The sequence below is a fragment of the Limanda limanda genome, chromosome 22 (assembly GCF_963576545.1).
Source record: "Limanda limanda chromosome 22, fLimLim1.1, whole genome shotgun sequence".
Lineage (NCBI taxonomy): Eukaryota > Metazoa > Chordata > Actinopteri > Pleuronectiformes > Pleuronectidae > Limanda > Limanda limanda.
The window spans coordinates 7,000,697-7,017,831 of NC_083657.1; the positions used below are offsets into that span (position 1 = coordinate 7,000,697).

The following is a 17,135-nucleotide window of genomic DNA, read 5'->3' on the forward strand; positions in this document are numbered from 1 at the left end:
GGCAACGTTTTCATGAGCTCCACACCCCTCCCTCCCTCCCTCCCCCGCCTCACCCTCAACAGTCACAGCAGTTTGGGCCATTTTCTCTAGCCCGCAGCTCTATGTTTTCTCGACGTTACAATACCGAAAAAGACACAGTTTATTCCATTATTGAAGCGCGGAGACAAAGCCCAAAAAAAAAAAAATGCATGAGTCAAAAAGATGGGGGAGAGGAAGACCAGCATGAGCACAAAGGAAGGGGAACGAGGGAGAAAGTCTAAGTGAGAGGAGGTCTTGGTAATCCTCCCGGAGAGTGGGTGAGACGGGTGAGGGGTCAGCTGAGCAGTTTAGAGAAAGGGAGTGAGTGTGTGTGTCTGTGTGTGTGTGTGTGTGTGTGTGTGAGAGCCAGAATAAAACCAGATCTGTGCCAGTGCTCAGTGAATCATAAAACACAGTCTTAGCGATGAGCGCTAAACGCCACCGCGCCGTGCCAGCTAGGAAACACGCGCGTCTCCTGCACCAACTGTTCTCTACCAGCAGAACAATTTGCACTAATTACCCAAACAAAGAGAAGATAATGAATCTACACCATCTTAACTGATGAGACACTATTTTTTTTGGAGGGGGGGAGGAATGCATGGTCAGTGCAAAGAAACGAGGGCAGGAGCCTTCAGCTAATTGGCAACAAACTTCTCGGGAGCGTCCTGATTTTTGCAGATTACTACACGAGGAGGAGGTCACTTCAACTTTTTCCAAACCAGAGGGACTCAATTGGAAACCGTCAAAATCCTAATTTGACCATCATTAGCCCCAATTAGACTAATTCGGAAGTGTGGTGGAAAACTAAACGATTCTCATTTCTGCACAATGAGACCGAGGCGGAGTGAGCGGAATAGAAATATGCAACTAGTGATTCTGCGAAGCGTTATGAGCAATTAAGACACTGAGCGAGGAGGAAGAGGAGGATGGGAGCAGAGATATAAAGATAGAGGAGGAAGAGGATGCGGCTGAGACAATTGATTGACTACAGCCAAGTCTTAATTTAATGGGCGGCTGTGGCTGAGGGGTAGAGGGGTAGAGTGGTCGTCCTCCAACCTGAAGGTCGGCGGTTCGATCCCCAGTCTGAACCAACTGCATGCCGGAGTGTCCTTGGGCAAGATGCTGAACCCTGAATGGCCCCCTATAGAATAAGTGCTGCGAATAGATGCACTGTATGAATGTGTGTATGAATGGGTGAATGTGAAACTGTACTGTAAAGAGCTTTGAGTGGTCATCATCAGACTAGAAAAGCGCTATACAAATACAAATCCATTTAATTGAGCTAAAAAGTTTTTCTACACGAGAGCTGTCACCTCTCCGTCCTATCAAGTACAACTTTCTACCCTCATTGAACTTTTAAGTTCTAGGTTTTGAAGACACGTGACGGCATAATGAGATCCTCTCAGTTGGGCCAAAAGATCTCGAGGCAACACGTGGTGCTAATCCAGACACAGAGGAGGACAAATGGTTTACATGTATAAAACAGGGGGAAGATGTACGGCGGCGGAGGAGGAGAGCGCCGGCACACGCGATGCATGAGCACTCCCGCCTGTCGGAACCAACGCGGGTGTGTGTGTGCCTGCGCCGAGAGGGCAAAGCAGTCACCTATACCTAATGACCCTCATCCCTCTCAGGCAGCCAATTAGAGCGCCGGGTGTTAGCGGCCGTCCAGCCCCTCAGCACTCGTTACCCGCCCAATATGTGCCGTGGCCTCCTGCCCTCTCCAATTAATTCACCCAAGGATGGTGGGAAGGAAGGAAGGAACGGGGAAAACGGCGTTGGAGGTAAAAATAACTCGGCCAATTACAACAGCCCGAGGGTTAGGTGGCAATAATGGCACTTACGGGGGGGGGAGGGGAAAGGGCGAATGTTCGTTTTTTGCTACTTTTTTGCCCACAAACCACACAACATAAATAAAGCATCTCAAAGAACTTTCAACAATCAAGTAAACGCACTGAATCCCTACAAAAAAAAAAATTATAAAGAGATAAAAAGAATTTCTCTCACAACTAAAATAAATAACCTCAACCTGGTAAGTGGTCAGCAAAGGCCCCACTCGGAGTATTCAGGCATCCAATTATAATTTCCTATTCAACGCTTCCCCAGCCTCTTGTTGTGCGAGTCAGTTCGCTCCAGAGTGCCGAGTCGGCGCTAACAGAAGCTCGGAGCGGCCGAGGCGGCCTCTGCCTCTGTAACCACGACTCGGCGTCCACTCAACCACTTAAGCTGCTCTAAAAGCATCGCAGGTTAAGACCGTCTCTCACACAGGGGTAGGGGAGTTTTGAAAAGAGCAGACACTCAAAAAGCAGACAAAAGACTTTTGATTATTGTGGACGTCAGGCAGCGAGTCAGAGAGGCCAAGGAGAGTGAGGCCCTGCGGACAATGAGCGTGGATAAGAGAGACGCAGGGAAACACACAAATAAATATCGCAGAGGCAACAGAGAGAAACAGCACGAGGCGAGCGATGAATGCACTCGTGGTGAAGCTGAGAAGAAATCTATTTACACTCAATTAAATCTTTTTTTAAGAGATGAAAATACACGTCCTGAAAGAATATCTAAAAATCATGTACTGAATCAGAGAGAGGTCCTTAAAAAGCAGCCAGGAAGTCGGTGGAAGTCACCTCACTGGTCTGTCAGTCACATTCGATCAAAAATGTTTCATAAAACTTTACTGTGCATGTGGAACTCGGCGGTAAAGGCTTTATGAGCCCGACCGCTGCTCCACTGTGAGATGAGTTGGTGAAGAGCAGAGCAACAGAGCCAACCTGGACCTCTACTGATAAATACAATTTAATATAATAGATGAATTCATTAATATTTTACAGGATTTGTCTTTTAGATACATTTGTAATGATCACTTTTCTTTGATCAATACAGTCTTTACAAAGATGTTTATAATGCAAAAATGTAAAATAAAATGTCTTTGTTATGAAGAGTTTGATAATGGAATCATTTCAAATTTTATGATTATACACATTAGCCAATATATCGGTACCAGATGTTTTTTAAATCCCTAATATTGGCATCAACTTGCGAACAAGCTGAAGCTTTTATAGATTAAGATACATTTATATATCCCACACACATGCACAGACATGCACAGGCACACTCATGCAAGGGGAAATTTAACCTCTGCTTTTAACACATCTGGTGCCAGACACACAGAGCAGTGGGCAGCCATGTACGGCGCCCGGGGAGCAGATGTTGTGGGAGTAAGGTGCCTTGCTCAGGGGCACTAGACTAGACAGATTTTTGGACAGATCAATCCAGGTTCGTCTTTTTGTTGTTTCTCTGTGGAGTCGAACCAGAGACGAACTAGAGACCTTTTCTGCCCATAGTCCAAGTTTCTGCCACTAGTCCACCGCCTCTCTATGAGCAAGTTTACAGCTTAGTTTGCTAAAGATTAGCAAAAAGAAGAAGAGCAGAAGACAACACAATAGGTTTAAATTGCACTCAGCGCATATCAAATTTTAATTGACAGTATTTTTAATTTGCTCTTTGAGCTGCGTCAGGTATGCACACAGAATCGAAACTCATTACAAGAGAGGAGGGGGGGGGGGGTCTGCCATGTCGCATATTCTACAAAACGGCGTCGCAGCCCTGGGACGACGCTAATTGTTACAGAGAAGATTTTGAGAGGAGCAAATGAGACGGAGATTCAATTAAAGCAGAGATTAATTAAATCCTCAGTCTCGCTGTTATTGTAAACTCAGAATACCTTCGCCGCCGGAGGAGGCTCGACTGTGTGTGAAACTTTTGCCGAGTGGGAGGGAAAAGGAAAAAACTTAAAATTTGGCAGGCATTTCTGTTTCATTCAACCAATCAGGAGCCAGGATTTCTCTGTGGAAAACGGCGCTTTACATACGAGATGACAGCAGGACAATCTGATATAAAATAGGATTTAATTAATATTTTATTTTTGTTGGATTTGCCTTTAAGATACATTTGTATTGATGTTTATAATGTTAATAATGTTAATAATGTATATAATGTAAAAATGTAAAATTACATTTCTTTGTTATGAAGTGTTTGATAATAAATCATTTCAAATTTTATGAATATATAACATTAGCCAATATATCGGCACCAGATGTTTGGGAGAAAGAAAAAAAAATGTCTTTGTTCGGCCAATCAGGAGCCAGGATTTCTCTGTGGGGAAACGGCGCTTTACATACGAGATGACAGCAGGAAGTCTGATCGACCAACAAACAATCAATCAGCCGCTGCAGTGAAGACAGAGCAAATAACACCTGTGATGCACAGTATGATAAGACGTGAAACAAGTGGCCCTGGTTGTCTGACTTTCTTTACCTCAGTGTTTCAATGACCTCAAACACAGCTCCATCACGGGACTCGCGGTCCGTGAGGGTATGGGGAGGGGGAGGAGCCTGTAGGATGATGTTTCCAATAGCTCGTTCATCATGTTAGATTAAATACTCCACTCCGCTGAACTTGAACCAGGGCGCCGGTCTACCTCCCTCCCGCTCTCCATCACTCTCCTCTTCTTATAAACCACCAACGCTCAGTTCTCACTCATCCGACCCCTCCTCCTCCCCTTTTTGTTTCTATCTCTTCCTCTCCTCTTTGTTTTCTCCCCTCTCTCCGTTTGCCATCTGTCTGTCGTCGCCGCTGCATTTATGCCGGGGATTTAGCTGGTACACTGAAATAATACAATTAATTAGTTCTCTCCCTCCGATTCCCTCCGTCGTTTCCTCCCGCTGTCTCCGATCGAGGGGAAGTGGAAATGTGCTGACATGCAGCGGTAACCAAAAGAGAATTCTAACAAAGATGTTTGTTCACCTTAATGAAGAAAATAATGAAAGGCAAACAACAAAACTACAGGAGCGAGCGAAACGAAATGAGAGCCGAGGAGGGATGGAAATGAGTTGGATGCGCTCGGCATTATCAAATATGCACACTGATACGTGCTCGAGACAAATAGTGGAAATAGTATCGCTGCTATTATGGATCTTTCCATCGCAGACGAGTTGCCACTGGGACACAGGTAGAGTCTCTGAGCATGAGAGACGACAATCCAAGTGTCTGGAGTTCCATTAAACAAAGAATAAACTCTTAGTTATGACAAAGAGTGTAATAATAACCCAAGGGAGGCTATTTTAAAGTAATTTTGGGCCATTGGGTCATTTGACAAATTGAAAATCTGAAGCATAAGACGCCACAACTGAGTATTTTAATAGTTTAGCACTAAATCAAAGGCTAATACTGAAATACTACTGATATGAGAGTATCCATCTTCCTCCGAATTACTTTAAAACCCCACATATTGACTGTTTTTTCTAGAAACTTAGACAAGCGGGTACATTGAAGTCATTAAGCCACTGAACAGCTTCAGTGGTTTGGAGGTAATGGAAATTAAAGCCACATTTCAGGGAAGTTTTTTTAGGTCAGATGCAGTGCCGTCGATATTTGCTGGAAGAGAAGCGGAGGATTTAAAACCCACAAGCTCTTTCAGACCACATCCAGAACTGCAGGAAAGGGGGTTCTTTTAAAATTTCCGGAGGTCCCAGTCACACCAATATGCTTCCAACCAAATACAGCTCATTATAATGGAATAAATACCTTAAACCCTGAAAAACACAAATACGAAACAACTTGATTAAAAGTCCAAAAAGCTGCTGAATAAATATCCACTGAAATCAATTGGAACAGTCGGACCAAAAAATATGTTTGTGAATACTTAAAAAGTTTTGTGCAAATTTAACAGGAGGGGAAAAATATGCAAAAATATAAATCGAATACAAAAACATAGGATTTATTTTATTCCAAGAACAAAGTGGTTTTCTCTCGTGCTGTAATGTATTCACTCATTAAATTAAATTAAAAGATTCAGCGATGATGAGTTTAAATAAATGAAAAATGCACAAAGTGTGAGGAACACTGGTAAATATTTTTGTTCCGGCAATATTTTCGACCTTGACAAACTGAAGTCAGCGCATCTGTCATCTCTGAATAGAACGAATTTCTGTTTTCTCTCTTGAAAACTAATTGTCTTTCTCCCTCGCTGGCTTTTCGGGGTACTTGCAAAAATATGTGAACGGGCTCAGGTGGCGCATTTGGAGGATTCTCACATATTCACAACACGGTGACACACGTCTGCTGCTGACAGCTCATTGTCAGTCGGATGAAACTACATTTGCACAAGGACAACTGTGGGTTTCAGCTCAGATCCACAAAACGAGAATTAATCAGTGTAGTTTCAGTCTCATATGAAGTCTCTGTGACCTTTTTACCTTTAAACACTGAAATCTAAATCAGTTAATTCTCTACTGACACCTGGTAAACATTTGAAGTTATTCTCTAAAGGAAACAAAACTTGTTTGTGAGGCCACCGTGACCTTTGACCCCTAAAATGCATCAGTTACTAGTGAGTCAAGAGAACATTTGTGCCAAAATTGAAAAGGTTTCCCTCGAGTAGTTCCTCAGACAATGCGTTCAAGGCGATAAAGGCTTTTTTAAGGTCACCGTGACCTTAACCTCCAGATTCCAATCATTCTTACATCCAAGTGAACGTCTGTTCCAAATTTGAAGATATTCTCTGAAGGCGTTCTTGAGATATCGTGTTCAAAGCGCAGACGGATTAAAAAACACTCCACCTTCAGCCACTGTACAACAACACAACCATCAATAGTTGTCCTATACACATGTGTATATATATATATAGATATTTGTGTTAAAGCTGTGTGTATATCAGGTGGAAACACACACAATCTCAGAGCAAAACTCCCTTTTCTCCCTCTCCCTTCAGTCTCCATCGTTGCAGTTTCCCCAGGTATTGTAATAACTGCCGAGGTGTCAATCAAAAGGAATTAGTGAACACAAAGAGGAGACTCTACTTTCGGGAAAAACAATAAAAAATAATTACATTACCGCCTGTGCTATTACAACCAATCTCCGGCATAAAAAAAAAAACCCTTCCCTTTAATATAGCTAAACTTCAAAAAGCCATCATCCTGTCACTCATGTCTGTCATGTGAGGATGGATGTTATGGCTCCAGATAGCTTGAAATTAAATGGAGATGCTCAAAGTTATCTCGGCACAATGAGACACATTTAAACTGGAAACCAAGGCAGAGAGTTACTGCAGCACAACAACAGTAAAAGTCTTGAGCACATTTGCTGGAGGAGATATCGAAGACTCCTGGTTTAGAACCGTTAAAGGCAATTATTATTTTCCACCATATATTTGCTGTTAAGAGACGGGAGTATCTGTCGGGACCCAAAAGTTTTTTAAGTTTGGGTTCAGTCACTTGACTTTTTACACATTATGTGCCTGTAATCGGGTTTGGGAACAAAAAACGAACCGCCTGTTAGCTTCAGGTTGGGCTCAATCGGGTTCAGACAGAAACAAGTATATTAAAAACTGATATTCACTTTTCCCATCCTGTCCACTGCTGCAGCTCCTCTTTTCAGCCTCTGTCTGAAACAACTGGTTTCAGCTCCTGTCTCTTTAAGGCCCCCCACCTCCCTCGGAAGTCCAGTCTGCTGTGATTGGCCAGCTGGTCCACTCTATTGTGATTGGTCAACAACTTACAGATCTTGTAGGAAACTCCTTACCTGGCTTTGCTAGGGGCGTGTCAGACTAGCTGTTTGGCACGTGCATTATGCAAATGTGGGGTCTTGTTATGTCACAATGATGAATTTAAAGACCTTTTACATATAAAAATTATATTATGCACAAGAGGGAAGTAAAATAGCAAAATCTATAATTTAAATGTTGCAGGGAAGAAGCTGAACTATTATTGAGTATTGCAGACAAACTTAATATTCAATAAGCTGCCAGTTCCAAAATGTTCTGGACCTTTCTGTGGGCGCTTGCATATCTGGTTAATAAAGTTGCATGAATAAGTTGGTTACCATCTGGTTTTACTCACCGAAAACAGAGAATCTTGTCACTCGGTAAACCCCTGATGCATTTCCACACATCTAGACCTATATTTACTTTTCCGCATTACGCATTCACGAACATCTCCGTCTCTTTCATGCACCCCTCCGTCGCCGCCTCATCTCGCTTCAAATACTACTGTGATTATTATCTTCCCCCGTTTCAAACAGGAAGCTGTCATCCTGCAGAGAGGAAGTCCCAGCGGTGTGTGTTGGAGGTACCTGTTCTGTTTTGCAGAGCCTGACTTTACTCCCCGCCAGGGACACCAGCACTCTGCCTTTGTAACCGCGGAGCTCCAGCAGGCCCCGCTTGTTTGTGGAGGAGGGGTGGAGGAGGCTGTCGGGGGGCTTCTGGGAGCCGGAGGCGGGGGGTTGCGTGGCCGACTGAAGAGTTTCCATCCACTCCTGGCGCTCCCCTGTGGACACGGGAATGAGGGAGAGGGAAGAAAATGAAGAGAGGTAGATGGCGAATGTGGTTTATGAGTGTGAGTGAAGGCAGGAGGGAAGGAAATCAGCATTTTGTTAAAGTGGATGACGAGAAGAGAAGAGTGTAACCTCACAGCTCAACAACCACCAGGAGGCATCATGTGATGTTGGGATGCCAGCTCCTCTGTGTTAAGATGCTGTGTCAGATTTCATGTGAATCGCTCAGCTACTTATTGTTTATTGCACAGCACATCTGAAATAACATTATATTATAACACTGATTTCGTCAGATTTTGCATGTAGAAAGTTGTAGAACAAAAAAACAAAAAAATGGCCTCTGTATTTCCTGCAGACTTAAAATTATATTGTTGGAAATGGGTCTTAATGCACCTGGTGACATACATGATACCCAAAAGGTAAAATTATTACAAATAAATCCCCAAGGCAAAAGCTCTGCACCCTCAGCAACTAATTAGCCCTGAGGGACACATGGAAAAAGAAACAGCATTATGCATGTATTATAGCTCTAGTCCACTGTTATTTTTTTAGATTAAAAGAAAATATCAAACTGCTATTTGGTTCTACAGCTAGAACTAATAATCATTTCAATTATTGATTAAATCTCTTTTCGGTTTTGTCTTTATAGTAATGAATGCCAATTCCCAGACACCAAAGTTAAAACCTCTCAATGCTTTCAGTAATGAATAATTCAAAACACATATGCATCGAGTTTCTTATCATTATAATAAGAATAGCAACTGGGTCCAGCAAACATTTGCCAGATTTTGCACACAAAAAAAAGTATTTATTGATTATTGAAATAGTTGTTTATCTAGTACATGGACTCATCTTTGCAGCCATTGCATATAAATAGCATTGCTACTACAGCACAATGTAACAAGTGAAAGTTTGATCTGCTTCACCTTGTTGCCGATGCTAAATTGTCCTCTAACCAGCACTTTGCATATGTGTTCAAAGTCCATGTGCACCAGGATCACCGCCCAGTTAAACGGCTCCAGTTTGGTGCAACGCTTCAAATTCCAAACTGTGTTTTACAATGTTTTCAAACAACGTTCACCCAAGAAGACATCTCACACATCTACAGCTAGAACTTTTCAAACGGACACAAAAAAAAGAGAGTGGAGAAGAATCAGCTTGTGCTGTAAACCCAGAGTCCCTCTCCGCCCAAGACATCGTGCTATCAAAGCCGGCAAAGTGGAAACACAAGAGATACCAAAAGATTGTAAACACACACACACAGACACACACAGACACACATACACATCACAGGTCCACAGCAGCAGCCTCTGTGCTAACTGTTCAATATGAAACGGAAAGAACATCAAACAAGGCTGTGCACTGATATGAAAAGTAAACCATCAGCTGGGATGGACCTGATCTGAGAGAAAGGCAGAAAGGCAGCAGTTCTTTTCTTACTTTTTACAAAAACAATATCAACTTTCTGGAAAAAGTACTTCAATTCAAACCCTGCGCTGCTATCGACTCATCATCCAAAAGCAATTCTCTGACAGGATGACAGACACGGTTGTGAAAAACACAACATGACAATGTGATGCTCTGAGAACGGCACTGAACTGAGTGTGTGGTCAGACTGGGGCAACGCACCCGCCGCTTCCAGGAAGTGTATTTTGGGATTAGCTGTGAACAGGAGGGAGGATGTTTCTGAATGATCTACAAACACGGGACCTGGTGTCACCGTTTCCAAATGGCTCTGATATCTGATTTACTTTGTGTGATCACTTCTGTTTCCTTCTTGTATCAATCGCTTTACATAATACAGTTTGAGCTGAGGACTCTGGTTTTATTGTTTTGCTGTGTTTCTCCCAAGTGGGACCTTGTAATACTGTATACCTCAGCAACATGTCTATATGATGTATGCTATATCATGTATGGTGGTGTGTGCAGGTATGCAATGAAGGTATGAGTGGATATCATTATGTACTCACTTTGTTTTGTAATAGCTGCCTATTTTTGAGACAAATATGTGCGAAGTCTGTTTTTAGAGTCAATACTCAACCATATACTACTTGTTCCTGTTTAAAGAAACATGTTTAATTTGCCATGCCTAAGAAAAGTTTAATAAAAATTGAAGTTAAAAAAAAAAAAAAATACAGTTTGAGCTGTTTCTGATACTATATTCGGGGGTTTATTTAATATTATTAAATAGTTGCTCCAGTAATTTTTAAAGCAACACGTTATCACTCCAGCTGCTCTAGTATGAAGACCTGAATATCTATGTGTTGTGCAGTGGGAAACTTCACAGATTCTGTTCCCTTTATAATATGATCTGTGTGGTGCCGGAGGTGGCGGGGGGGGGGGGATAAAGGACACGTCTATTCTGACCACAGGTGCTTGTTAATTGGAGGCTCGTGGTGCGGCTTCTATAGCGTTGGCGTCACTGCTCGGTTCGGCTCTGTCTGGCCCGACCGCTGTAATTATCCTCAGGTCTGTTCGGGTCACGGCCGACTCTCCTCTGTTCTCTTTATTGTTCTATAAAAAAAAAATGGATTTTCTTTTGCAAAAAGGGTTTCATACGCGTTTTGAGCCGGTCATTTCAGGGCGGCGAAGACTCTCTCTGACGTGTCAATCACTTTCCATCCTCACCTGCCCGTCCCAAATACCTTGGTCCAAAACTGAGCCCTGGTCGAGCTACACCCCCCCCCCCCCGCCCCGGTCCAAATTCTTATGAATTCACAAAGAGCTTGCATGAATAATGAATCGCCTCCTCAATTATTGACTGCTCTTTACATCACTGGGCTTTACTGTTCCATTCCTACCCTGTTTTCTGAGTTCCATTACCTGTCCTGTGCTCACTTATTTGCCTGTTCATTTATTCAGGGCCTCCTTCCTCTTCCTCTCGCTCTCTCTCTCTCCTTTTCGCCCGAGTTGTCAATCTGGAGCGAGGGAGGAGGCGTGAGGACCGAGAGAAACTTGAGACAGAGAGAGGAGACGCTGCTGTGCCCGTATAGAGTGTTTGGCATGTGGGCATCTGACTCATGAGCCTGTGTGTTTGAGGGCATGTTCGTTGCTCGTATGTAAACATCCAGCGAGCTTGCCAAAATTATTTCTGTGCAGCGTTCAAACACGCAAACACGTCCTCACCTCTGCCGGCATATAAAAAGAATATACATCCTCAGCCACATCTCGCTTGTTAACGGTTATACGTACAGCAATGCATTCGAAAGTGGATGAGATGAGAGTCGGGTCCACTCTGCGACCAGGAGAGATCTTAGAAGCCGCCCACGCAGTCTCCATCAACAGGGATAACAAGGAGATGATGAGGCAGAGCAGAGGGATTGAGGCCGTTTGCTCTGTTTTTCCCTTTCGTTTCAATGGTCTCATGCCAACACTCAAGCGGAACATGGATAAATATGTTTACATTGCCCTTCAATATTTAATCTACATGTGTTTGTCGTGTCATTTTGCCATAATGCCGACAGTGTTGGCAGGGACAACAGGATCAGACGGTTATCGCAGATATGAGCACTTGTGTGTACAGTGTGTGAGCTGTGAGTGCATTTAGGAAGTATCCTGACAGATTCACTTTTGCTTTTGGTGCAGCTATATGCTTTATTAAATACATTTGTTCTTCAATATAAGGATATAAAAAGGAAAAGCTGAAATATAGAAAAAAAGTTGAATCATACCTTCAAATACAACACAGTCAAATTCACTCAGAACTTTACAAGTTTTATTTCAAATATTAACAATAACTTAATGACTGCTGGTCAGCCAATAGAGAAAAGAAATAAAAAATATGCCCTATTATTGTATAGCCCCAGTCAACTGCACACAAAATGACACATTAAGAAATGTATGCCACTTAGGCTTCTTTTAAACAATAAATAAAAGGTAAATTAAATAGAATGAATAAAAGTTTACTTAGAATATAAACTTTGAAATAAACAAAAAGTAGGCTATGCTTCATTGTTGTTTGCATGTAGGCGATGCAAGGCTAGTGTTGGGTATGTTTAGATTCTTGTGCAAAAACAAGAGCTGGTCAACTTGCTCCCTCCATATATCCCCCCCGTATAAACCAATAAATAAGTTTATATATATATATATTTTTAAAAATAAATTTTGGAGGCAGCATGGCGATTTAAAATCATCATACACAAGAATCACGATTCGTAACTGAATCGATTTTTTCCCCCGTCCCTAATGAGCACTAGTGTGTACAGTGTGTGAGCTGTGACTGCATTTAGAAAGTATCCTGACAGCTTCATTTTTAAATATCTGATTATGATGCAGCTTTATGCTTTATTAAATAAATGTGTTCTTCATCAATAAAAAGGAAAAGCTGAAATATAGCTTTATGGCAGGAGTGTCCAGACAGAAGTCACACCTCAGTGACTGACACATGGAAAGCACCTTGACGACCCTCGGACCGAGAACCATGACTCTCTGGTCTGATAAAAACAGAGTGGTCATCATTCTAAGTGTCATGTCTGCAGGGAGCTAGTATCGCTCACCACCTGTCCAACACCATCCCCACAGCTTTACCCTGTGGACTGTTTCAGCATCAGGGGAGGGCGGACTGCTCAGGGTTAAAGCTGAATGGAGCAAAGTCCTGAAATATCAGTGAGGAAAAACCTGGTCCAGAGCGATAAGGACTGTTGGCTGGTTCCCCATCCATCAGGACAATCAGCCCAAGGACAGAGTCAAGACAATGCAGGGACAATTCTGTGAATGTCCACAAGGGGAATGGACAGAACCCAACAAACATCTCAGGAGAGACTGGACACCGGGAAACTTTGTCACCCAAGAGAAAAACAGGCTGTGATAGAGGTGTTAGTCCATATTTTCATATAAATGATACAAAGAAATGATTACTTGCTTGTAAACGGTGTGATTGACCCGACTATTTAAACCTAGACAGTAATGTTTGGCTAGGTCTAAAAAGAAACAGCACACCAAGGTTCTGCAGTTGCATCTGGGGACTTAAAAATGTCCATTTGTTTTTTTTTTCTTTAGTAATCTAAGATGTCTGCCACAACTAGGGAGTTACAAGAACCGATACTGGGGTTGAAGTTGATGACAAAACTCTGAAAATGTCACAGCATTTTTTTGCCGTGGTATCGATTTGGGTCTTGACAATCGTGGAAATTTCAACTACTACACTTTTGGTATCGAGACACCAGTAGCCACAACAACTCCTAGGGTGATAATGTTGTTCAATGCTTGCTAATGCTAAGACTTTTGGACCCTCCGGTACATAGATATCATATATAAAGGCTAGATGTCTCATCTGGGATGCCGGCCAACGGAGACGAACGTCCGCACATGGCGGCCATCATGCGATTTTTAAACGATCTGGTTTGTTATAAACGTCAGAGATGTAGTTATGACACTGCATAAATTATTCATTATTTAGAAAATAACATAATTAATCATAAGTATGCAGTGTCATATCTTCATCTCTGACGTTTATAACAAACCAGATCGTTTAAAAATCGGTTGAAAATTGAGCAAGTTATGGTTATTTACCACTACCAACACGATGTTATGGGTGAGCGAGATGCCCCCTACCAAGATGGCCGCCATGTGCGGACGTCCGCCTCCGTCGAACGAGACATCTACCCTTTATATATAAATCTATGCTCCGGTATGTAAAGAGATAACTGTTTCCTAACAAGTCAACAACTTCATAAGTTCCTACTGTGTCAATGTTGAGCTAACAGCTTGTTTTGCTGCCCCCAAGTGGCCAAAACAACCCTCTTAATGCATATTTAAACTAGACTACATCACGCCACCAGGGAGTAAGATGGGAAACGATGCCAAGTGAAATGTGTGCTGCAGTTTATACAACTTCACTTCCACTCTGTGTCCTCCTGACTTTATATATTTTTGTCAGCATTTTCATTCTGGCCCGTTCCCAACCATTTTGTTTTCCCTTCCTTATATTACCGCTTCTTTCTCGAAAATCTGTTTCCTGTCATCTCAAACAAACCCGACATGTGTTTCCGAGCGGTCTGGTGGAAAAAGGCGAGTGCAAAAGCATCAGAATACAAATGATCAACATCACAAATACACACACACACACACACACACACACACACACACACACACACACACACACACACAGAGAGACAATAAATCTCATCTTCTCTCTTGTCCCGTGTTTATCTGCATCCCTCACCTCACCAACACTCCCTCTCCTTGTCCTGACCATTTTCAATCACTCTCCACCGCGCGTCTCCTCCTGCCTCTCACTTTCTTCTCCCCCCCCCTCCTCTCCTCACCGCATCCCTCCCTTCTTCTCCTCCCTTCTTCCGTCCTCCTTCCATCTCTCCTCTCTCTCTGACAGTACCTGAGGGAAGAGGCCACCTGCGGACTGAGTGGAGAATCGGCCGACAGCTGTGTGCACACTCTCTCCGGTGGCCTTCAATTATTCACTCGCTTCTCCCTCCTCCGCCCCCCCCCCCTCTCTCTCCATCTTCACTCTGCCCTTTTCATCTCTCCCTGCCGTCTCTGCCTTTACCTCTCGGTTTGCTTTTTTCACACCGAGCCTCGCGTGTCTGCCCCGTCTCGCTCCGTCATTCCCGTTATTCCCTCGCTTAATCCCCTCCTTCCCGTGTTGCTCCTGTCCGTCCCCCCCCCCCGGACGCCCTTTAGCACTCTCCCACACTCTCCTGACCAGCCGACCCATCACAAACACCCAGCGCTCCTGCATCAGCTCCTGCATCAGCCCTGCGGCTCCTTAACTCCACTTCACTAACCTACTCCTTCTCCTCTCCCCCCCTGTCTCCTCATGTCTTCTTCTCTCTCATGTGTTTCCCCCCCCCCCCCAAGATTGATGACTCTCCGCCACGAGGCAAGTGGGCCCTGTTTAAAGATGCATGAGGTGATGAGGGCCAACTTTTCTTCTCCTTTCTATCTCTCCTCTCTTTCCGTTTTCCCAGGCCCCTCTTCATTCTGACGGCGGGCAGCCACCTCCATGAGAGCCCCCCCCCCCCCCCCCCCGGCCGATCCCGGGGCGGTCAGAGGTCAACGCCAAATCAGAAGGTCCTCCCAGTGCCTTGTCAAGATGGCTGAGCGTGACGTATGGCGACGGAGGAGCGGACAGAGTGATGAATGACACGGCTGAGGATCCGCGACTCATAAATGGACCAAGACAAAGAAAAAAGGAGGAATCAGGCAGTCGTCGATACGATGCTGCGCTGAATCGTCGGGGATCAGGAGGAAGGTTAAAGCGCTGTGATGATGAATGAAGAAAAGTTTGAATGGCTGCTAGCTATATTACTTTTTTATGAAGTAGACGTGAACAAACATCCCTTTTTTAGCAGGATTAAGTATATTACTAAAGAGATACATGTATTCATTTTGAAACTATTAGTCCAGGCAAAGTCTCCCATTTTGGAGCCAAAAATAGAAGTAATTGTAAAATGATTTTTTTTCCGCATAGATTATTTCTATGAGGTGTTCAGAACAACATACTAAAAGTCATAAGAAAGTCCTTAGAAATCCAAAGGGGCTATTTTTTCCTTTACTCCTATCAAAATAAGACTTTACACAATGAAAGTAACCATGAAACGTAACATTTTTTGTATTACAAGTGTCTTTGAAAAATGAATTTTAATATCCAAGTGAGCTATACACTAATCGAATATGCCCAAAATACACCCAAATAGGCTTCATTTTTTCCTTTACTCCTACCACAATAAAACATGGTAAAAGTATACATGAAAAGTAACTTTTTTTCTATTACAAGTCTCTTTTAATGAATTTGAATATATACATGAGCTCCACACGTATTGAATATGTCCTAATTTGCATAGGCAGAAACACCATTCATATGTAGGACAAATACATTGGCACAATCTTCTTCCAATCATCCTACTGCCAATAGGTGATGGCAATGCTGCTTTTAGACTGGCCTCTAACCTGAAAACACCCTTTTGGGGTGTATTGTTGCCGGGCCTTATTGGCACACATTGATGAGAATTAAACATATTTCCTCAACTAGGATTTCTTAGGACTTTTAGTATGTTGTTCTGGACACCTCATAGAAATGATCTATGCTACTTTGCCTGGACTATAGAGGAATATTTGGTTAAGAAAAGTATTATTTTACCAACACTATTTCTGGGGCATGGCTTATTACTCGCACCTTTCTTTGTGTTTCCAATTATAACAAATAACTGCAGCATTCCGATACATAATTTAAACAGCAGGCTTCTTCATTACATTAATAACGCATGAAAGCCATCGAGCGGCACAATCAAAGGGCTTCTGATTTTTACACTATGTTTACACCGAGCTTCTTCTTCGTAGGATCTCCGGCTCTTGATCAAGAACAATCAAACATTTATATATTTAAATGTATTGTATTTGTCTGCTTACAATATTGCACCAATAAGCATTTTAAGACCTGCTTCCAGGACATTGAATTATAAAGGATTACATCACAAGTCGGTTAATAAGCTTTAGTAACAGAGCGATGTCCAACTGAGCACTGACGACTTCACGAGCGGCTGATTTATCGAGAGCAATAAGCTGACGTTCAATGTGAAGCACAGGCCAAATATTGATGATTCTATTCCGAGCGCGGCAGATGTCAATATCTCAATAACTCCCATTGAGGTCTCAATGATCGCGTCGATAAAAGATCTTCGAGTTCAATCTATTTTCATATATTCACACTCTACCGCACAATGAGCCAAAGGCACAATAATCATGCAAAACTCAATTTCGTCCAATGTCACTTCTTCACATGACTCAAAGGGGCGGCCAGTATCTGACCCCGGCAACTGACCCTCGCTTAG

At 42.9% G+C, this 17,135-nt stretch overlaps 1 protein-coding gene across 1 annotated transcript in view; it reads right to left on the reverse strand.

Annotated features, from left to right (window-relative positions):
- Positions 1-17,135, reverse strand: part of arap2 (ArfGAP with RhoGAP domain, ankyrin repeat and PH domain 2) — a 115,211-nt gene that overhangs the window by 76,015 nt on the left and 22,061 nt on the right. Inside the window, exon 8 of the mRNA XM_061066277.1 lies at positions 8,146-8,339. Within this exon, the coding sequence (XP_060922260.1) occupies positions 8,146-8,339 (194 nt within the window). The remainder of the gene's footprint in view (positions 1-8,145; positions 8,340-17,135) is intronic.